A 22,406-nucleotide genomic window follows, 5' to 3' on the forward strand; every position below is an offset into this window, starting at 1 on the left:
AGCCGGCCCAGGACAGACGCCTAGCAGGGAGGTTTTGGGACAGCGGTGCTGTGTGATCGGACCCCAGGAAGGTGGCAGTGATCAGGGTCTGAGAGTCCAGGAATAATTTTCTGACCTGAGAAGCAGCTAGAAGAATTTGGGCACTCAGCCCTTCCTCCTCAGTCCCCTGGCCTGCCCCCTGGGGGGGTAAAAATGATCTCTGCTAACTGCTCAGCTTGGAACCCAATGGGGAGTGCATTTGCATAAACACTGAAACATCAGGGCCCCAGAGGACTGAGAGGGCACAAGAGAGGCCCGGGGAGCCCACCGTGCTGTGAGGTCTCAGGAGGCAGAGCTCTGGGGCATCTGCACCATGGCCTGGGCACCTCTGCTGCTCCCTGTTCTCTCTCTCTGCACAGGTGCTGCCCCCAGGCCCTGCCTGCCTCTCAGCCCAACAAGACAGGGAGCTGAGTCCTCCCAAACCTTGATCTCAACCCAGAGGCAGACTTAAGGTGGGCCATTAAAGGAATAGGCCCTTAATTCTCAACCCCTCTCTTATCTCCCCCCCTTGCAGGTTCTGTGCTTTCCTCTGAGCTGACACAGCCGCCCTTCGTGTCTGTGGCCCTGGGACAGACGGCCACCATCACCTGTCAGGGAGATATCTTGTTGATATCTGATGATGACTACGAGCTAGAAAGTGATGTGCACTGGTACCAGCAGAAGCCCGACCAGACCCCAGTGCTCATCATCTATAGAGATAGCAACCGGCCCTCAGGGATCCCTGACCGATTCTCAGGCTCCAGCTCAGGCAACACAGCCACCCTGACCATCAGCAGGGCCCAGGCCCAGGACGAGGCTGACTATTACTGTGCAGCGTGGGGTAGTGGTACTAATACTCACAGTGACACAGGCAGACGGGGAAGTGAGACAAAAACCTCAGTCCGTGTCATACTTTCCTCAGGCCCCAGGAGGACTGCAGACAAAGCCATGAGCAGCTTCGGCCCAGGTCCCCTTTCTCAGGTCTCCCAGTGGCCCCTCCTCCCAGCCTCAGGCAGCTGTGCAGAGGGTGAGTCAGGTCTGGATTCAGGGCTGGCAGGACCAGGCTGGCCTGCTGTGTGGGTGCTGCTGTGCAGCTTCCTGGAGGGGCAACTGACAAAAAGCCTGCTGGAATCCTGTGTCCAGAAGTGACTGCCCTTCAATTTCTACACCATGGTGACTGGGCTGCTCCATGCAGAAACTTCAGGAATTAATCCCTACAACCTCCCAGCTCAGCTGGGCTCCACACACCGGAAGCTCCGTGCCACCCAGGACTCTGAATGGGGCCAACCAGCATCTGCACAGCCAGCACCCCTGCGGGAGCCCAGGTGACCATGGCCGTGCCCTCATTGGGAAGTTCCCACAGGGCAGAAAATTGCCTCCCTCAGGGTCATTCCTTTCCCCCAATGTGACTCAAGACTGGTGACCACCTGATGCCAACATCCAAGGCTCTGCCTCAGGTCAGAAGGCCCTAGCAGCCCCCGGATGAGTCCCCTGTTGTCAACACTTTGCAGTTCCCAGGTCTTGCCTCTGAGCTTCCCTCCAGATGGAACCCCTAACAGCCCCCTGAGTGAGGTTCTCCAGGTCAGAGGGAGCCTCCAGGGCCCCAGAGAGGAAGTCTCAGCCCAGGGGGAGTGTGTGGGAGAGGAGAGGGCCCCACAGAGAGGACACTCTGGGCGTCTGCACACGTTCCCTGAGACGGGTGAGTGCACGTGGGAGGAAAGCAGCCGAGGCTGAGGAGGGAGCCCCCCAAGGACACGGGAGGGGATGGTCACAGGTCAGCACCCCAGCCTGCAGGGCCTGTGCCCAGTGAGCGGGCAGCTCCCAGTTCAGGCGTCAGGTGGACGAGGCAGAAGCTCTGTGCCCCACGGAGGGGAACTTAGTCCCAACCAAGGTCTGTTCTGGTGGCATCTCAGAAAGCATCAGTGAGAGCAGGTGGAGACAGGACGGATCTGTGACCAGTAAGTCACTGAACCCCAAATGGGAGTCCCTGACACAGGGGGATACACACGTGTTCTAGATCCAACAGGGATCAGTCCTGTTGCCTGACCCCCGTCAGACTTTCCTGTGAATAATCAGGAAAACAGGGCTATTATTTTAAAAAATAATAATAAAACACCTTTTCCACAATGGTCCTGAAATGGCCCAGATGACACAGTTTGTGGACTAGGAAACAGAAAATGTGACTGTAACGGTATTTCCTACAACCATAGAAAAGGATGAATAATTTGACATGGCAAGGGAAGATAACATAGGCCAAAAATCCAAAGTGGAAACCTAGATAGATGTAATATTGGGGATTAAAAAAAACATAGGATGAGACTGACAACCAATGACATGCTCCCAAAGAAAACACTCAGCACTTGCTGTCAGAGCAAGAGAATCTATTCATGATGAACCAGAAAACAACAAACACCAAGGTTAGAAAGGGATCCCACTTTCTCTCCAAACACCCCCATGTGGCTGTTTGTAGAACACTTTTCTCCACCACATTATGGGGTCCAGCACCTGAATGAAGGTCAGTCTGACAAGGGCAGGACAGCTCAGCACCAAGAGCCCGGTGGCCTAGGAAGGAGTTGGGGACAGAATAGTAGGAAGGGAGAGTTTCCATGGTGACTAAGACCAGGGCACACAGGTCCTTTGGGATGGACTAGGATGCAGATGCAGCTGCAGCAGGTCAAGGTGGGCCCGGGAACCTGCCTGTCAGACTGTCCCCTCCTAGGACCACACTGGGGGTGGCTTCACTGCTGTCCACCTGCCACTCACAGCTCAGTGAGTGACAGTCACCACAGGAAGGCACATCTGTCAATCACAGAGAACCTGCTCTTTCAGGTCCTCACCTGCCACTGGACCTCCATGCTGCCCTCGGTGGGCAGGTCAGAGGACACGTTCTGAGGTCAACGCCATGCAGGTAAGGCTGGAGTCTCTGCAGAACCAGGTCCCTTCCCAGCACGGGGAGTCACGTGCGGAGCCGGCTCTAGTGGGCAAAGTGGGGTGAGAGGACTCACACCACAGATCTCGACTCTCTGCAGCGGTGTGTGTGGCAGTCCTGCTGAGTAGTCCAGTGTGGGCTCTGCTGAGGACTAGGGTCATGTCCCTGATACCAGAGACCCAGGGAGCATGTCACAGTCTGTGGATGTGCCTCTGGAACCTGTGCAAAGGGCTGGGCATGTGTGGGCCTACGCGCCTCTGTGTGCACACGTGCGTACACTTGGGTGCAGCCAAGAAGTCTCTCGATGATTGATGCCCCAGACTCTCCATTTCCAGGATTTCCTCTGCACACCATTCTGTTGTCCTTGCTTCCCATTAAGTATAAGGATTAAGGATATTATAAGAGCAGGAGGAGTAGCATTCATCTGTGTGTAAAACACATCACCATATTCACAGCACGTTAAATTTACTGAATTGTTTAGTCTCAAATACTTGATGAAGAAGCCTTCTCGTCATCTCCCTCCTCACAGGCAGGGAAGGTGAGGTGGGCAGCAGCCTTGTCTGAGGTCCACCCCAGAGAGGGAAGGACTCGGCAGCAAACCAGGGGTACCACTCCAGAGTCCCCAGTCCTCTCCTCCATCCTGTGGCCTCTCATTGGGTCTAAAACTAAGGTCAGCTTTTCCTTCAAATGCCAGAGAGACCTTCTCCTTTCTGTGAAGCCAGTGAGTGGTATTGGGACTGCAAAGTGCAGCCAGCCCTGTCCCATAGGAAACTCAGAGATGACTGTAAATTTACAGGATCTACATTTAAAAGATGAGATGAAACCATTGGAATTAGTTTTCATGATAGATTTTGTTTAATTCAGTTAGATGTTTGGGTGTGGGAAGTGGTGGGAGGAAATGGAGGTAAATGTACTTGAACAACAATAACAAAAAGATTTGATTAAGTAGTATGTTGTTGTGGGTCTATTTCTAAATTCTCAGTTCTGCTCCATTGCTCAATATGTCTATTCTTTGCTAATTCTACCCTATCTTGATTACTCTTAGACTATAGGGAATAAGTATGTTTACTTAAATGTATTCTTTATTTTGGATAGTCTAGCTCATCTGTCTTTCTATGTGAGTTTTAAAATCCTTATGTTTATATTCACAAAAAATGTGCACGGATTTTTATTTGCATTCTGTTAAATCTCTAGGCCAGCTAGTGGAGAATTAACATTTTTCCTATGTTGAGTCTTCTATCCCATAAACACAGTGGGCTTCTCTATCCATTTAGATATTTTATTAATTTCATGAACAGATAATAGTTTTCAGCATAAAATTCTCTACCAGTTTATTGATTTATGCCTAACGATTTCATTTGTTTGAAGCTACATGAAATTAAAAAGCTTCTGCACAGCTAAAGAAACCATCATCAAAATGAAAAGGGAAACAACCATATGGGAGAAGACATTTGCCAATGACACATCGGACAAGGGTTTGATCTCCAAGATATATAAGTAACTCATGCAACTCCACACCAGGCAGGAGAACAATCCAGTTGAAAAGTGGACAAAAGGCCCGAATAGACACTTCTCCAAGGAGGACACACAGATGGCCCAAGACACGTGAAAAGATGCTCAGCATCACTAGCCATCAGAGAGATGCAAATTAAAACCACAACTAGATACCACTTCACACCCGTCAGAATGGCCATCATAAACAAAGCAACAAACAACAAGTGTTGGAGAGGTTGTGTAGAAAAGGGATCCATAGTGCACTGCTGGTGGGACTGCAGACTGGTACAACCACTATGGAAAGCAGTATGGAACTTCCTCAGAAAACTAAAAATGGATCTGCCTTTTGACCCTGTGATTCCACTGCTGGGACTCTATCCTAAGAATACTAAAACACCAATCCAAAAGAACCTATGCATTCCAATGTTCATAGCAGCACAATTTACAATAGCTAGATGCTGGAAGCAACCAAGATGCCCATCAGTAAATGAATGGATCAAAAAACTATGGTACATTTACACAATGGAATTCTATGCAGCAGAAAGAAAGAAGGAGCTCCTACCCTTTGCAACAGTGTGGATGGAACTGGAAAACATTATGCTAAGCGAAACAAGCCAGGCAGTGAAAGACAAATACCATATGATCTCACCTTTAACAGGAACCTAAATAACAAAACAAAGAAACAAGCAAAACATAACCAAAGACACTGAAATAGAGGTCAGGCTGACAGTGCCCACAGAAGAGAGTAGAGGGAATTTCAGGGGACAGTGGGAATGGTTCACGGGAACAAACTTAAAGGACACATGGTCATAAACTAAGGGGAGGGTGGTAATGGGAGGGAAGTGGGGAGGGGTGGGAGGGGGGCTGGATTGGGAGTAAGAAGAAGAAAACTGTATTTGAATAATGATTAAAATAAAATTTTTAAAAACCCACAATGAGATACCACTTCACACCCGTCAGAATGGCCATGATGAACAAACCAACAAACAACAAGTGCTGGAGAGGCTGTAGAGAAAAGAGAACTCTTGTGCAGTTTTGGTGGGAATGCACACTGGTGCAGCCACTGTGAGAAATGGAATAGAATTTCCTGAAAAACACTAAAAACGGAACTGGCTTTTGACCCAGCCATTCACTACAGGAACTATACCCTAAGAATCCTGAAATACCAATTTAATTGAATTTATGCACCCCAATGTTCATAGCAGTGCTGTCTACAAGAGTCAAGTGCTGAAAACAGCCCAAGTGCCCATCAGTAAACAAGTGGCTCAAATCACTGTGGCACATTTACATAGTGGAATACTGTGCAGCAGAAAGAAAGGAGGAACTCCTGCCTTTTGAGACATCCTGGGTGGAGCTGGAGATATGATGCTAAGTGAAATAAGCCAGTCGGTGAAATTAAAATACCGTATGATCTCACCTATCAGAGGAACCTAAGGAACAAAAATAACTAATGAGAAACTAGAACCACAGGCACAGAAACGTGGAACACACTGACAGTGACCAGAGAAGAGGGGGAGGGGACAATGGTGGAAATAAGGCGCAGGGACTAGTCAAGAACAAGAATGAATGACCCATGGACACGGACAACCCTGTGGGGACTGACTGTGGGAGTGGCGGGTGGACTGGGTGGAGGAGCACAAAGGGGGAACAATTGGGACAACTGTAACAGAATAACAAAAATTTTTAATGAAAGAAAAAAATATTTCAATGTGAATTAAATATAAAACTATTGGTATATTTTACATTGTTTTCAAACTGGATTTGAAATCTTTGTGTCTTTTAGAACAACAGCACATCTCTCCGGGGACGACCCACATTTCATGCCCAACAGCTGTGATGACTTGTTACCACCATATTAGACAGAGCAGGTTGGAGGGATGAGATGTCCTTGGGTAACTGTCCCTGCAGTACATATGACAGCCACCAGGGGGCGATAGAGGGACTCATAACACAGAAGTCCCATCAGGCAGGAAAAGCTGCTCCACTTTCCACCAAGCCAAGAAGGCTGAGAACAGGACATGGAGGGAATATTTACACGTGTGTCCACATTAGTTCCATTCTCAAATAACACAACAAAAAATAAAACTACAGCTTTAAACCCGAATCGGGGTTATTGAACACGTTTATTTGCAGTCAGTGTAAGGATGACAATATTCCTTTTGTATTTTTAAATAAATAATCTCCCTCTCAGTAGGATATTGTTTCCATAAACATCATTCAAGTCATAATGTTATACTTTGTGCAGTGATCCAGAGGGAAGACTAGGAAATATTTTCTTGAAGCAGGATGACTTGCTCTTTTTAAGAAAGGAATATATTTCCCTCCCTCACAAGCACAGATCAGAGCTTGAAGGTGACATCTCCCAGGGTGGCACTCACAGGTGACCTTCCAGGTGGTCAGGAGACCCACAGCACAGGTGTGAGCACTGGCCTGCAGGAGTGGCCAGCAGGCCCCATGGGGTCCCTGAGGTGTGAGTGTGAGGAGTGGACGCCCCGGGGTGGGAAGGGCAGAGAGGAGCTGCTGTGGTCCCCTCACTGGGTACAGTGGGGGGCGTGTCTCAGGCACCAGACCCTGGTCCCCTCTCCACTGTCTCAGACCAAACTCTGAGGAAGGAGTCACGGGTCTGTCAATCTGTGTGTCTGTGGACATGAGTCACACAGGGCTGCACCGTCACCTCCAAGGACAACGCCTCCAGCATTTTGTGCGTGAACTCACTTCACTGCACCCTCAGCACCACCAGGGTGACACCCAATGTATTTGAACAGGACAGCAGGAAATAAATGCTTTCTTGAAAATGTGAAATCCTACAGTTTTGTCAAATTAAAAAGTTTCTCTCCTGATACTGATACTGACACTTGTGGGAACTCAACGGCTTTGACCACATGAGAAACCCAACCCTGACATAAACTGTTAGAGACCCAGCCTCATTCGAACCCTGTTCCTGTCACCTGTTGCTCAATGCCCGTTTGACACAGGACCCTGTGTCCTCTGCCAGGGAAGGAGCTGTGGGAGGGTCCCCACGTTTCCCACACACAGTCCCCCATGTCACTAAAAAATGAAGGTGCTGACACGTCACGACCTGAACGCTCTTCACAGCAGACTCCAGGAGGACGGCCCCCCAGGAACAGGGTAGAGGACAGTGACAGGGGTCCTGGGGTGGGGGTGGCAGGGACATGGGCCTACAGCAGGGTGGGGCAAGGAGACGACACCACTCTCAGGCTCTGGGTCGGCCTCCTGGACTGAAATCTTAATTCCTCATCACTGTCTGGGGGGCTGTGGGAAAATGATAACCTCGCAATGACAGCCCCCTGCCCATCACACAGGAGGAGGGGCTGGGCCTTCAGCACAGGATGACGTGGGGTTATTCTGATGTCAGGTTATTGTGATGCCAGGTGAGGGGTGCGTATAAAACACTCCCCAAGTTTCACCATCCTTTAAGTCACAGGTGGCAAACATAAGGCCAGTGGGCTGAATCCAGCCCTTCACCTTGTTTTATCTGGCCAGGTACCTTGTTTCTACCCACTGGCAACACCAAGCTCCTTGCCCCAAGTTAAGCAGTCGCTACATTTATACAGTCCTAAAATTACATTCAGCCCTTTGAAGGCAACCTCGAGGTTCATGCGGCCCCCCGTGAAAATGAGTTTGTCACTCCTGCATTAACTTCTTAGAAGTAGCCATCTGATGCACTAGCTACACATGCAGGATGATATTCCTCCTGTGGACACCAGGGGGCACTGTGGGTCCTGGTTTGGGGAACTTTATAGGTTAAGTGCCCTTGGCTGGCCTCAAGTACAAAGGGCATGACTGAGGCTCCTTTGAAGACTCTTCTATTGGGTAAAATCAACTCTTAACAATGAAACCCACACCTGGACCTTCTTCTGACATGTGGAAATTACCAGCAGGAGGCTGTTAGGCTTAGGGCTCAGACCAGAGCTGAGAGAGTTGAGGAACAGAGAACAAATTTGCATTCAATGCTCCTCCTTCCTGAGCTGCTATGAGAGAAGATAAGACAGGGGTTTGCAGAGGCCAGGGCCAGCTGGACAGCCTGAGGACAGAGCTCCTGGAAGCCACTGTCACCATGGACTGGGCTCCCTTCTTCCTCCTGCCCCTGGTGTTCTCCACAGGTCAGAGCATCCCTGGGCAGTTAGAGGTCCCCTCCAAACACAGTCCCAAGGGGCATCAGTCCAGTCTGGGTGCATTCGGCATCATCCCTGTATTTTTTGTTTGCAGGTCTCTGTGCTGCACCTGTGCTGACCCAGCCCCCATCTGCTTCTGCCTCCCTGGGAGCCTCGGCCAAGCTCACCTGCACCCTCAGCAGTGAGCACAGGAACTATTACATTGCATGGTTACAGCAGCAGCAGCCAGGGAAGGCCCCTCAGTACTTGATGTATGTTAGTAGTGATGGAAGCCACAGCAAGGGGAACGGGATCCCCGATCGCTTCTCGGGCTCCAGCTCTGGGGCCAACCGCTACTTGACCATCTCCAACCTCCAGTCTGAGGACGAGGCTGACTACTACTGTAACACATGGGATGGTAGCAGTAATACTCACAGTGACACAGGCCAACGGGGAAGTGAGACAAAAACCCTCTTCCCCATCTGTGTCACACTCTCCTCCAGCCCAAATATGACCAGAGACAATGCCATAATCAGGGGTGGCCCCGTCCCCAGACCTCAGATACTCAGGTGGCTTCTTCCTCAGCCTCAGGCAGCTGTGCAGAGGGTGGGACAGCAGGGGATTCAGTCTCACAGGACAGGGCATGACATGATGTTTCCAGGGCCTGCGTGTGAGTTACAGACAAGGGCATGAGTGGAAGGACCACAGACCAGGACACAAAATCATAAAAGCCTCTGAAACATGAGACCGGTCCATGGAGAGGACGGAGCAGAGGGACCAGGGCAGAGGTGTCCCTGGAAACAACACAGACGAGAGGAGAGGGGTCAAAGTCACCAGAAATTTTTCAGCAACAAAGTGACAACAAAAAGCTGTCCACTTTCAAGTCTTTACCCAGTGAAAATGTCTTTCAAAAAAGGAAGCAAAGTGAAACTCTCTCAGATGTACGGAAACATGGAGAACTGACCCCCGCAGATGCTCTCTACCAGGAAGAGCCGGGGACACACCTGAGACAGAGAGAAAAGGGGAAGTACACAGAGAAATTACATAGATCCAGTATCATTACCACCAAGATAAATATGAAACATTTTGTCATATTATATTCCATAAAACCATCACTGTTTAACGCAAAAAACAAGAAACAATGTACATTGTGCTTTATAATACATGATAAAATAAGTTATGACAATGTTACCTCAAAGGTTAGAGAGGAAGAGGAACCTGTTATGATAAACTCAGGTGTCTCACTCACACCTAGTTCAGGTGAATGTGACATTGTCTCACAAGTTGGTAACTTCGGCAGCAGGAGTGATGAGTTGTCAGAATTCTCTGTATCAGGACAGAAGGTCCCGTGTGACTTCCTGTGCAAACCAGAAGGGAAGCAGCAGCCCCTGTGCAGTGACGGTCCCTGTGGGTCACCTGCTCACTCACCTTGCTAACATAGGACAGGGGTCACAGTGCAGTGGCTCCTCCTTCCCCAGGGTCCCCTCAGCTGCTCTGACTCCTGGGCCAGGTGTGTGTGCTCAGTGTGATGTCAGTCCTGCCCCTCATCCCTTAATGTGACAGATTCATGTCACATTGGGCCCACCTGGTTTGGACCACAACCACCTTAGTTTCTCATTGTCCTTCCTGCTCAGACAGACCAGACCCTCCCCCCAGGGCACTGACCCTGCTGTCCCCACACTCACTTCCCCCTGCTGCTCCCTCTTCCCACCCTGAGGGCAGCTCCAGGGTCCCCTCCAGAGAGACCCCTCCAGCCTCTCCCTGCATGGGACCTGCCTGTCAGTTCCTGTGTGATCACAACTAATATCCGAATACTACAACAGCTGCTGCACAATTATTCCCCTGTAATTATCTTCCTTCATTGCTCCATTGATTTCTGCTGATTATTTCCCTCATTAGTCAGGAAAGCTTTTTTAATGCAAACACACACAAGACAATAAGAGACGTGGGCAGAGAGGAGCCTCTTTTCCTGCTGCAGCCACAAGTCTGGGCCCAACGGGTGTTCCCCAGACACTCATCAGCCCTGGGCGGTCCTCCTGTCTCTCCCTTTCTTGCCAACATCTCTCCAGTGCAGGCTCTGCTCTCCTTCTTGGTGCAGATGGACCTCAGCATGGCCGCTGCAGCTCAGCTGTCACACCCAGGAAACACGGGGACAGGAGCTGCACAAATCTAGTCTGTTTCTTTCCTTCACAAGAGCTCATGCTGTTCAGGGGGAAAAAAACCCAGCTGAGTGACACGCCCACGGGCCAACACAGAGCCACAAGTTCAACACCAGCTAAGAGGGACTCAGGAAGAACAATCATCTGTCTTTGAACACAGGATTGGAGACAACATACAGGGAAAAGGCAGTGGTGACTGTGCTGTGTCACCCACACCAGCGTGTCCACTGTGGGCTCCCATGTGCCCACGGGCATCTGTGAGGCAGGACTGGTCCCGTTCACACGTCTCACCCAGGACACAGTGTCTGGTAGACACAGTGGGGCTGAATCAGTGTTTGCTGGGTGAGTGTCTCCTGTCTCAGTCTTTGGGGCAATTGCCACCAGCGCCTAATCTTCAAACTGCAGTAGCAGTGGCATCTGTGAGAGGCAGTCCCTGAGTCCTCTGTCCCCCATGCAAGTGCCAGAATCAATCCGCCACCCCAGGTATATGTCAGAGATGCTTCAGGTGAGACCCGCCCTCTTCTCCCCACAGTGAGCCTGTTGGTACTTTTATGGGTGATCTGAGCCTCCTGTGCCTGCTCTTGGGGCCGGTGGTGGTTATGGAGAGAACAGCAGTCCCCCCTGGGACCCTCAGTCCCTGGATCAGGGAGTTAGCACCTGAGCAGTGGGTTCACACACTGCACCTGGACCCAGAACACACCTGCTCCTCCAGCAGCCAGTGTGGGGAGGCCACCAGGGGACAGCAGGGACCACTTGGCAAAGCCTCCTGGGCACTGGGAGGACCTGGCCAATAGGAATTCTACCATGCAGGGGGATAATTATCATTTATTTTTTGATCCAAGTGTCTCTTTATTAATAATGAAAATAATTTAATTGTGGTCAACAGGGGTCATTAACCACCACTCACAGCTGTAGAAAGAGTACTAGGTTTTCTACACTATCACCTTGGAAAAGGATGATGTAGCATTCTGACTCTGAGTTTCTCAGATTTGTTTCTGTAGAATTGCCCTGTGTATCTATCTCAGGCCCAGGTAATTCACTCTTGTCCAGGCCACCCCATTCATGCTCACACTCTGTAACTGTCACACCTTTTCTAACACTGGGGCTGACCCTGGCACTGGAACACACTTGGGACATGGGGCACAGCATCTATGACCTGTCCCAGGAGCTGAAACTGACTTAGAAACTTCCAGCATTTCAGAGGCTTCAAGTGCTTCATGTGCTCTGAGCAGGGTGCGAATGTTCTTCAGGCTCTGATGCTCACACACTGTCACTGGGGTGACACCCTGCTTGCACCTCAGGCTCGTACTGTCACCGCTACAGTTAACGCTCTATAGTGGGTGCAGAACATGCAGACAGACGTCACCTCTGAGTTTGGCTCTTGTCAGGCCAGCCCAGGAGTGAGGCCATGAGAAAGTCGGGTATAGAGATGTGAGCCCCGCACTACGGCACGAGGGGATGAACTGGATCCCCTGGGAATGAGGTGGGGTCTGCAGGGACCACCCTGCCCTTCCCTGAGTCTCTCAGATTGAGCCCCCATCAGGAGCCACACAGCTCCTCAGGCAGCTCCCCTGAGCCCTGGCTGATTTGCATACCCAGTAGCTGTCCCTCCAGCAAGGGGATAAGAGAGGCCTGGGAGGAAAGCTGCCCAGCCTGGGGCCTCAGGGAGCAGAAGTGGGGCACCTCCACCATGGCCTGGACCCCTCTCCTCCTCGGCCTCCTCGCTCACTGCACAGGTGCTGCCCCTGGCTCTCAGCCTTTCCCAGGCCCAGGGGTCCAGACAACCCTAACCCTGATTCTGACCTCAGCCTATGAGCTTCAGGTGCCCCTGACCCAGCTGTAGGATGACGGGATGGGGGTGCTGTACTCTCCACTGTGCTCACTGGTCTGAGTGAGCCTCAGGGGCTGCACCTGCCAGGAGAAAGGGACAAGAGGGTCCTCATTTCTTCACAGGCTTCATGGGTCAGCTCATCAGTGGGACACTTGGGCTGAGACCCATGGCCCAGTCTCAGAATTCATGTAGATCTCTCCAGCACGGGCAGGCCCAGATGTCCTGGGAAGGGGTCCTTCATCCTTAAGCCCACCTCTCCTTTTCTCTCTTGCAGGGTCTGTGGCCTCCTATGAGGTGACACAGCCGCCCTCGATGTCAGTGCAGCCAGGACAGACAGCCAGGATCACCTGTGGGGGAGACAACATTGGAGGTAAAAGTGTTTCCTGGTACCAGCAGAAGCCCGGCCAGGCCCCTGTAATGGTCATCTACAGCGATAGCAACCGGCCCTCAGGGATCCCTGACCAGTTCTCAGGCTCCAACTCGGGCAACACGGCCACCCTGACCATCAGCGGGGTCCAGGCCCAGGACGAGGCTGACTATTACTGTGCAGCATATAGTAGTGGTACTAATACTCACGGTGACACAGGCAGACAGGGAAGTGAGACAAAAACCTCAGTCTGTGTCACACTCTCCTCAGGCCCCAGGAGGACTGCAGACAAAGCCACGGGCAGCTTTGGCCCAGGTCCCATTGCTCAGATCTCCCAGTGGCCCCTCCTCCCAGCCTCAGGCAGCTGTGCAGAGGGTGGGCCAGGACTGGATTCAGTGCTGGCAGGACCAGGCTGGGCTGCTGTGTCTGTGCCACAGACACAATTCTAAAAACAGGGCCTCACAAAAGGACAGCCTGCTTGAGTCCTGTGTCCAGAAGTGACAGTCCTACAATCCATGTTATCGTGACTGGGCTGCTCCCTGTGAAAATGCTCTGGAATCATCCCCAGAGCTGCCAGCTCAGCTGAGCTCCTGAGGCCTGGGCTCCGAGGCCGCCAAGGACTCTGAATGGAGCCGACCAGTGCAGCAGCCACTGTGAGACCCCCTGGCGCCCAGTCGGGTCCCACACGCCCACCACCACAGCTGCAGGCCCCCGGCTGCGCTCAGCTTGGCCCTCCCTGGGAAGTGAAACGGTTACAGGGAACTGCCCCCCGGTTCAGCACTGTCTCTGGGTGTGACTCAGGCCTAGTGACAGCTGGAGGACAGGAAATGGGCGGGATTAATTTACAGGATATATTGTGTTTAATTCTGTTAGAGGATATGTTTCCATATAAATTAAAAATTAAAGTGTGGATAATTTTACATTATTTCATCATAAATCTTAAAATCTGGTGGGCATTTCGGACTCTAGCACGTCCTCCTGGAACCGCCCACATTTCATCCTCAGTGGGTGCATGTGGCTTGTGGACAGCACATTGGTCAGAGCAGGTCAGATGGGAGACGTGTCCTCATTGGGCTGGGGGCAGAGGACAATGTGACTGACCCTGCAGTGCATCCTTGCAGCCACCAGGGCATGAGAAGGGCGGGGATCCTGTGACCAGACGTCACTAGGGGAGGAATGTCTGCTCCACTTGCCAACTACACCACAAATATTGAGGACAATATGAGGAAATTATTAGATTATGTGTTCACAGTACTTCTCTCCTCAGGGACCCAATATTAAATACAAGAACAATTTTAAACATGATTTTGAAGCACCAAGCACATTTTTATTACTAGTGGAATGAATGACACAGTCTGTCTACATTTGTAAGTAGTTGTTGCTACAGGAAACTCCCCACTGGGCAGATCATTCCCATAAACACGAGTCATAAGGTTATAGTTTGTGCGGAGATCTAGAGGGAAGGAGGGTACTAGATGGATTTTATTGATGTGGGGTCACTTGCTCTGCCCCACAAAGGGATACATTTGCCTACCTCATATGCACAGATTGTGTTTTGAAAGTGACATCTCCCAGGGTGGCACTCACAGTTGACCACCCAGGGCGTCAGGAGGTCCACAGCACAGGTGTGAGCACTGGCCTGCAGGAGGGGCCAGTGGACCCCATGGGGACCCTGAGGTGTGAGTGTGAGGAGTGGACACCCCAGGGTGGGAAGGGCAGAGAGGGCCTGCTGTGGTTCCCTCAGCTGGGGACAGTGGGGGGCGTATCTCAGGCACCAGACCCTGGTGCCCTCTCCACTGTCTCTCAGACCAAACTCAGGGAATGAGTCAGGGGTCTGGCTGTCTGTCTGTGCACAGGAGTCACAGCAGGGCTGCACCATCACCTCCAAGGACAATGCCTCCAGCATTTTCCAGGTAAATTAATTGCATTAGATTCTCAACGTACTGATGTGAAAACAAATACATTTGTTTGAGATATTAGGTAACAATGTTCCTTGCCAGTCATATTTCTTAATATTAAAAGATTTCTCTTCTTATTCTGACAGTCATCCAACCTCAACAACCTTGACAATGTTACAAAAGGAATTCTGATCTAATTCTCCAAGGACCCCAACCTGATCCCCAATGTCTCACTGTGTTGTCTGCGGTGGTGGAAGTGGCCCCACCTCTGTGCACAGAGAGACCCGGGTCTCACTGGGAAACACAGATTCCAACACCGAGAAGATCTGAGTGCACTTCAGAGCAGACTCAGGGGGACGGAGCACCTGCACTCAGAAGGCAGGGCTGTGACTCAGGGGCTCAGGAGGCTGGGACCTGGGACAGGGGAGGACAGGACTTTAGGCATGGAGAGGGGCTGGGCAGGGAGGGGATTCACAGGTCAGGCCCTGAGAACCAGCTCCTGCATCCCTGGATTGGAGCCTTGACTCAGCATCACAGTCTGGGGGACTCTGGGGAAATCATAACCTCACAAGGTTGGCTCCCTGATCATTGGAAGGTGCCTTCAGCACAAAGATCATGTTGAATAATTATGATGTCTGGTGAGGGGTGCATGTCAAACACGCACCAACCATGTGGCACCTATTAAGGCCTCCAAAGTAGTCAGGAGGTTGAGTTACTCACATGAAGAATGACATTCCTCCTGGGGCACCAGGGGGCACTGTGGGTCTTGCCTTGGGAACTCCGATAGTGCAAGACCCTGGGCTGTGCTCAGTGCAATGGGTGTGACTGATGCTCTTTTGAAGACAGTTTTATTGGGTAAAATCAACTCTTAATGATACCAACACCTGGACCTTCCTCCTCCTCTGGAAATTACCAGCAGGAGGCTGTCAGTCTGGGGGTTGAGATAAGATCTGAGACAGATTTGCATTCATGCTCCTCCCTCTTGAGCTGCAAGGACAGAGGATAAGACAGGGGCTTGGAGAGGCCAGAGCCAGCTGGGCAGCCTCAGGGAAGAGCTCCTGGAAGCCACTCCCACCATGGACTGGGCTCCCTTCTTCCTCCTGCCCCTGGTTTTCTCCACAGGTCAGGGCATCCCTGGGCACACAGGGGTCCCACTCCCCAACAGTTTCCTTCCAAGCACAGTCCCAAGGGGTGTCTGTCCAGTCTGGGTGCCTTTGGCATCATCCCCATGTTTTGTGTCTGCAGGTCTCTGTGCTGCACCTGTGCTGACCCAGCTCCCATCTGCTTCTGCCTCCCTGGGAGCCCCAGCCCAGCTCCCCTGCACCCTCAGCAGTGAGCACAGCAGCTACACCATTCGCTGGTATCAACAGAGACTAGGAAATGGCCCTTGGTACATGATGTACATTAAGAGTGATGGAAGTCACAGCAAAGGGGACATGATCCCTGACAGTTTCTTGGGCTCCAGCTCTGGGGCTGACCGCAACTTAACTATCTCCAACATCAAGTCTGGGGACGAGACTGAGTATGTCTGTGGTGAGAGCCACGCACATGATGGCCTTTTCACAGAAGCCACAGTGACACATGTGAAAGGGAAGTGGCCCAAACTTCCACTCCCTTCCCCTTTCCCATAGGGACTTGGGCTAAGCTGCTCCCTGTCCTTGCCCAGGACCCTGAGACCTTTACATGTTCCCCTGCAAATCCCATCGTCCTGTACTTCCTCCCCCACTGGGGAAAGTCAGATATGGTCACAATGTAGGTCGTTTTCATAAAGCAACGTCCTATTTCCTCCAATACAGGGTTGTAGGCAGGACGCTAGGACATACGTGAGCAGCCCAGACAGGAGCATGACCCTGAGTAAGTGGCTGGGTTGAGACGACTGCATCTCCAGGAGTCACCTGGCCCTTTGCTCCCATTTTGGGATTCTTTTCAAGGGAGGAACGCAGACCTTGGTGTTCCAAGGGTGACCCTGGAAGTGGGGACAGTGACTGTATTGACTCAGGACACCTGGGAGTGAAGCAGGAGCTCTGTGAGGACTGAGTTTCTGCAGGAAGCATTTGTCCCTGAGCAGAGGCAGGACTGAGGGACCTGATGCCATGTTGGGAGCAGAGCTGGGTCGGGAGGGAAGCAGGTGCCTGTTGGGAGGTCTGGGGCAGGACCTGCGTGGAGCTCAGGCTGGGCCCCCCAGCTGTGCCAGTTCTCAGCCTGTGGTGCCAAGGAAGGCTCCACATCTGCCTATGGGAGTTTTCTAGGGACAGGCCAGGACGATGGCCACTGGGACACAGGGGATGGGAATGCTGAGGTGGAAAATATGTCAACGACCTCCTACCTCCAGTCTCTGCCCTGTGGGTCACTGGCCTCAGTCGCATGTGTGGAGGGATGGAGAAACATCCATGAGAGTGAGAAGTATTCATCACCTTAGTGGATGAGTTGATATTCTGCTGACTTTCCTGGGAACTGAAATACCAGAACCTTTCACTCACACCGACACCACAGAGTCAGCCTGGAGCAGCTGCGTGGACCACAGTGATCTGGTTCCTGCTCACAGGTAGGTGAGGGGCAAGGCTGGGCATTCAACTGAGTAGGTTCAGGCCAGTCGTGTCTCCTGATTGTGGGATTCATCCCAGGACTTCACGCTGGGATCTCCAGAATGGACATCACACGGTGTCACTGGTACAGTAGGGGAATAATTAAAGCCTGCTGAGCTCTGGACAGTAACCCCAGGGAGCAGCTGACACAGGTGCCAGGACCTGTCCTTGAAGGCAGCCGGAGGGGATGTGCCTGAGGGGGTGACAGGCAGGCTGGGCCGAAAGTGAGAGTGTGTGTGGTGGGCTGTCCCCTTCCCTTGGTGCATTCTGCATCTCTCAGACTGTCACTCTGTGTCTCTGTCTGTCTCTGTCTCTGTCTCTGTCACTCTGGTGAGATCTGGGTTTCTCACTCTTAGTCAGGTTCTGTGTCATCCCTGCAGACCATCTGACCCTGTCTTACCTAACCCCGTGTCCTGCACCCCTTTCTCCACTTTCTTCGTGTTCCACGTGGTGTGTGTGCCTCTGTATCCATCTGTCGTGTTCATCACCGTAGTGACTTGTGACGGTGAGCAGATCTTCAGGTGCCTATTTTCACATGTGCATCTTCTTTTATGGTGAAGTGTTGGATCAGACCTACAGATATTTTTAAAATTTGGATCCTGCTGTTTGTGGGTCTGTGAGTGTGTATTTCTTCTTATACAGTTTATTTATTTACTTATTTATTTTCCTCACCCAAGGACTTTGTTTTTCATTGCTTTTAGTGATGGAGAAAGGGACAGAGAGGAAGGGAGAGAGAGAAACATTGATTGGGAGCCTGCCATATGCACCAAGACCAGGTGTCAAACCCACAACCTTATGATCAGAGGATGATGATCCGACCAACTGAGCCACACCAGCCATGGCTGTGCCCTTCTCGCCCACGCGCAGGCCTCTGCACCCACCACAGCGGTCAGGATTCCACGCAGTCCCATCACACATGGACTCTTCATGTTTCCCTTTTACAACACCCACCTCCTCCCACCCAGACCCTTCCCCTGCCCCTCAGCCCTGCAGCCATCACCTGGTTCTCCATCTCCCAAAGTCTGTCATTGGAAAAATTGTGTAGAAATAAAATCCTACAGTGTGTAACATTTTTTGATTGGTCATTTATTTATCGTATTTCCTCATACACTCATCAAGGATGTTTTGTTCATCAATAGTCCATTTTTTTTTACTGAATAATATTCTGTGATTTGCATGTACCAATGTCTATTTAACCATCACCTCGAAAGACATCTGAATTGTTTTCAATTTGGGGCTCTATGTGTAAGGGAGCTGGTATGAACTGAGTGATGGTGTCTTCCAGAGTTCAGACACTGAAGTCCTTACTCCCAGTGTAGCTGTATGTGGAGGCGGGGACTCTAAGGAAGTGATGAGAGCCACAGGACGTGTCATGGGTGGGGCTCTGGTCTGGTGGGATCAATGTTCAGAGTGCTTCTCTCTGTCTCTCTCTGTCTCTCTCTGTCTCTCTCTCCCCCAACAAGCAACTCGGTGGTATTTGGTTACTACGGCCTGAAGAGACTAGACAGGTGCTATGAACACTTGTGTATGGGGTTCTATGTAAACATAAGTTTTTAATTTTCTGAAATAAATGCCCAATGATGCAGTGACTGCTTGTATGGCAATTGCATGTTCATTTTACACTAAGAAACAGCACACAGCTGTTTTTCCATTGTGGCTCTGCCGTCTGACCTCCCTACCGGCCCTGAGTGAGTGACCCCCTTCTCGCTGCCTGACCAGTGTCTGGTGCTGCCCCGATTTCACTTCAGTCAGTCTGCTCCGTGCTGCCCGGTGTGCAGGTGTCTCGCTCTGGTTTTAACTTACCTTCCCTGGTGGCTGCTGATGAACATTTTTCTCTGTGTGTTTTTTTCACATCTGTATATTTTTCCACCAACTGTCTGTGTCATTTGTTCATTATCAAATTGAATTTTGTTTGCTTTGTTTATGTTTTAAACTTTTAAAATGATTTCAGAAAAATGCACCTCTGTTGCTCCACCCATCCATGCCCTCATTGGCCGACTCCCATCTGCCCCTCAACCAGGGGTCAGACGTGAACCCCTGGTGCATTTGGATGCTACTCCAGCCAAGTGAGCCCCGGCCAGGGCCGTCTGCTGTGTGTATTAATTAGTTTCAACACTTTACACAAATACTTCCTTGATGGATTGAGATTGCCAAGTACTTTCTCCCACTGTATTGTTTTTTCACATTAACTCGATAAAGGAAACTCTTGTAAAACAAAGCTTTTAATTTTAAAGGGTTCCGTATATTTTCCATCCTTTTGCATATCAAGCATTTCTATGAAATCTAAGAACTCTTGCCAAGACCAACACGAAAAAGATTTTTCTTTTTTTTTTTCTAAAATGTAATGGAAATCCCCCAGAGGCACGTGACCATTGTCACTGTGTCCTGGAGCAAAGCCCAGCCTCTTGCACCAGCTTGACCACTGTCCCTACCGGCTCCTGTTTCCAGCACCCCCACCCCACACCGCACTGTGATCTCATCCCTGGAGGGGACTAAGCCTTCTCCCCAAGACCAGAGAGGAGGCTCAGCCCAGGTGTGGGTGCAGGGGTTGGTAAGGGGTCAGCACCTTCCCCTCAACACCACAGAGAGCTCTAAGCAACCCGGGTGCACACCTGGAGGTGAGGACCCAGCTTTACACCCTCCACCGGCCCCAGCTGCTCTCTGCCCAGTGGGTATCACTCAGCAAGGCCACAAGGGGAAGGAAGTGGATTTGCATCGAGCCCCTTATGCAGGATAAGACAGGCCCTGAAGCCACATCCTCAGCTGTGGGTCAGAGGAAGATCCTGGGGTATCTCCACCATGGCCTGGACCCCTCTCCTGCTCCCCCTCCTCACTCTCTGCACAGGTGCTGACTCCCAAGGCTCAGCCCCGACAGAAACCAGGAGCAACCTGGGCCTGACCTTTGCTCAGCACAGGGGACCCTGCAGGGTGTATACAGTCCGGGAAGGAGACCCTCATCCTCATACTCACCTCTCCTGTCCTCCCTTACAGGTTTGGTGGCCTCTTCTGAAGTGAATCAGCCCCCAGCCGTGTCTGTGAACCCGGGACAGACAGCCAGGATCACCTGCCAGGGGGAGCGCATAAGAAAACATTATCCTGCCTGGTACCAGCAGAAGCCAGGCCAGGCACCCGTGCTGCTCATCTACACTGACACGAACCAGACTTCAGTGATCCCTGACCGATTCTCCAGTTCTCACTCAGGAGACACGAACACCCTGACCATCAGCGGGGCCCGGGCTGAGGACGAGGCTGACTATTACTGTGCAGGGTGGGACAATAATAGTACTAAACTGACAGTGACACAGGCAGACAGGGAAGTGAGACAAAAACCTCAGTCTGTGTCACACTCTCCTCAGGCCCCAGGAGGACTGCAGACAAAGCCATGGGCAGATTTGGCCCAGGTCCCATTTCTCAGGTCTCCCAGTGGCCCCTCCTCCCAGCCTCAGGCAGCTGTGCAGAGGGTGGGTCAGGCCTGGATTCAGGGTGTCAGGACAGGATGGCCTGCTGTGTCTGGGCCACACAATCAATTCTGAAAAGGGGGCCTGTCAAAATGACAGACTGTCAGAACCTGTGTCCAGAGGTAACGGTCCTTAAATTTCTGCATCACGGTGACTGGGCCGCTCGTGGTGACACTCTCTGGATAGATCCCCAGAGATGTTAGCTCCACTGAGCTCCTAAAGCCCCAGGCTCCATGGCTGCCCAGGACTCTGAATGGGGCCAACCAGCGTCTGCACACCCAGCACCCCTGCCGGAGCCCAGGTGACAACGGCTGTGCCCTCACTGGGAAGTTCCCATGGGGCAGGGAATTGCCTCACTCAGGGTCATTCCTTTCCCCGAGTGTGACTCAGGCCCTGTGACCACCAGATGCCAAAATCCAGGCCCTTCCTCAAGTCACATGACCTAGCAGCCTCCAGCTGAATCTCCTGCTGTCACCACTTTGCAGTTCCCAGGTCTTGCCTCTGAGCGTCCCTCTAGAGACCCCCTGAGAGCCCCCTGAGTGACGTTCTCCATGTCAGAGGGAGTCTCCAGGCCCCCAGAGAGGAAATCACAGCCCAGGGGGAGCGTGTGGGAGAGGAGGGGGCCCCACAGAGAGGACACTCTGGGCGTCTGCAAAGGTTCCCACTAGACGGGTGAGCACACGTGGGAGGAAACCAGCTGAGGCTGAGGAGGGAGCCCCCCAAGGACACGAGAGGGGACGGTCACAGGTCAGCACCCCAGCCTGCAGGGCTTGTGCCCAGTCGGGGGGCAGCTCCCAGTTCAGTTGTCAGGTGGACGAGGCAGAAGCTCTGTGCCTCATGGAGGGGAACTTAGTCCGAACCAAGGTCTGTGCTGGTGGCATCTCAGAAAGTGTCAGTGAGAGCAGGTGGACACAGGATGGGCCTGTGACCTGGTAAGTCACTGAACCCCAAATGGGAGTCCCCAACACAGGGGGACGCACACGTGTCCCAGACCCAACAGGAATCAGTCCCGTTGCCTGACCCCCTGTCAGACTTTCCTGCGAAGAATTAGAAAAACAGGGCTGTTAGGAATGTAAAAGGGCCCTGGAATTGCCCAGAGGACACAATTTGTGGACTAGGACACAGAAAATGTGACTGTAATGGCATTTTCTCCAATTATAAGGGAGGATGAATGATTTGACATCACAAGGGAAGACACAGAGGCCAAAAATCCAAACTGGAAACCTGGATATAAGAGTTGCAATATCGGGAATTGAAAATGCACGGGATGAGACTGACAGCCCATGAGATGCTACCAGAGAAAACACTCAGCACTTGTGTCAGAGCAACAGAATCTGCTCATAATGAAGCAGAAAACAATGAAGAGCAAGGTCAGAAAGGGATCCCACCTTCTCTCCAAATACTTCCATGTGGCTGTTTGTAAAACACTTTTCTCCACAACATCACAGGGTCCAGCACCTGAATGAAGCTCAGTCTGGCAGGGCAGGACAGTTCAGCACCAACACCCCTATGTCCTAGGGAGGATTGGGGACAGAATAGGAGGAAGGTTTCC

General features: G+C 51.6%; 1 protein-coding gene, 1 long non-coding RNA gene and 3 gene segments (V, D, J or C); 4 read left to right on the top strand and 1 right to left on the bottom strand.

Moving 5' to 3' along the window:
* The window catches only part of LOC114510192, a 902,657-nt gene that overhangs the window by 786,304 nt on the left and 93,947 nt on the right, over positions 1-22,406 (top strand).
* The window catches only part of LOC114509077, an 863,521-nt gene that overhangs the window by 768,127 nt on the left and 72,988 nt on the right, over positions 1-22,406 (top strand).
* LOC114509076 overlaps positions 1-22,406 on the top strand; it is an 805,173-nt gene that overhangs the window by 681,235 nt on the left and 101,532 nt on the right.
* LOC118497944 (immunoglobulin lambda-1 light chain-like) overlaps positions 1-22,406 on the top strand; it is a 122,927-nt gene that overhangs the window by 17,542 nt on the left and 82,979 nt on the right. The window contains exon 3 of the mRNA XM_036014239.1: positions 6,575-6,579. Within this exon, the coding sequence (XP_035870132.1) occupies positions 6,575-6,579 (5 nt within the window). The remainder of the gene's footprint in view (positions 1-6,574; positions 6,580-22,406) is intronic.
* On the bottom strand, positions 736-9,861 carry LOC118497951. The gene is made up of 3 exons (XR_004900471.1): positions 9,849-9,861; positions 8,103-8,104; positions 736-874 (listed from the first exon to the last, which is right to left on the bottom strand). It is a non-coding gene; the product is annotated as an uncharacterized LOC118497951 (long non-coding RNA).

This window comes from Phyllostomus discolor, chromosome 13 (genome assembly GCF_004126475.2).
Source record: "Phyllostomus discolor isolate MPI-MPIP mPhyDis1 chromosome 13, mPhyDis1.pri.v3, whole genome shotgun sequence".
In the NCBI taxonomy this organism is placed as follows: Eukaryota; Metazoa; Chordata; class Mammalia; order Chiroptera; family Phyllostomidae; genus Phyllostomus; species Phyllostomus discolor.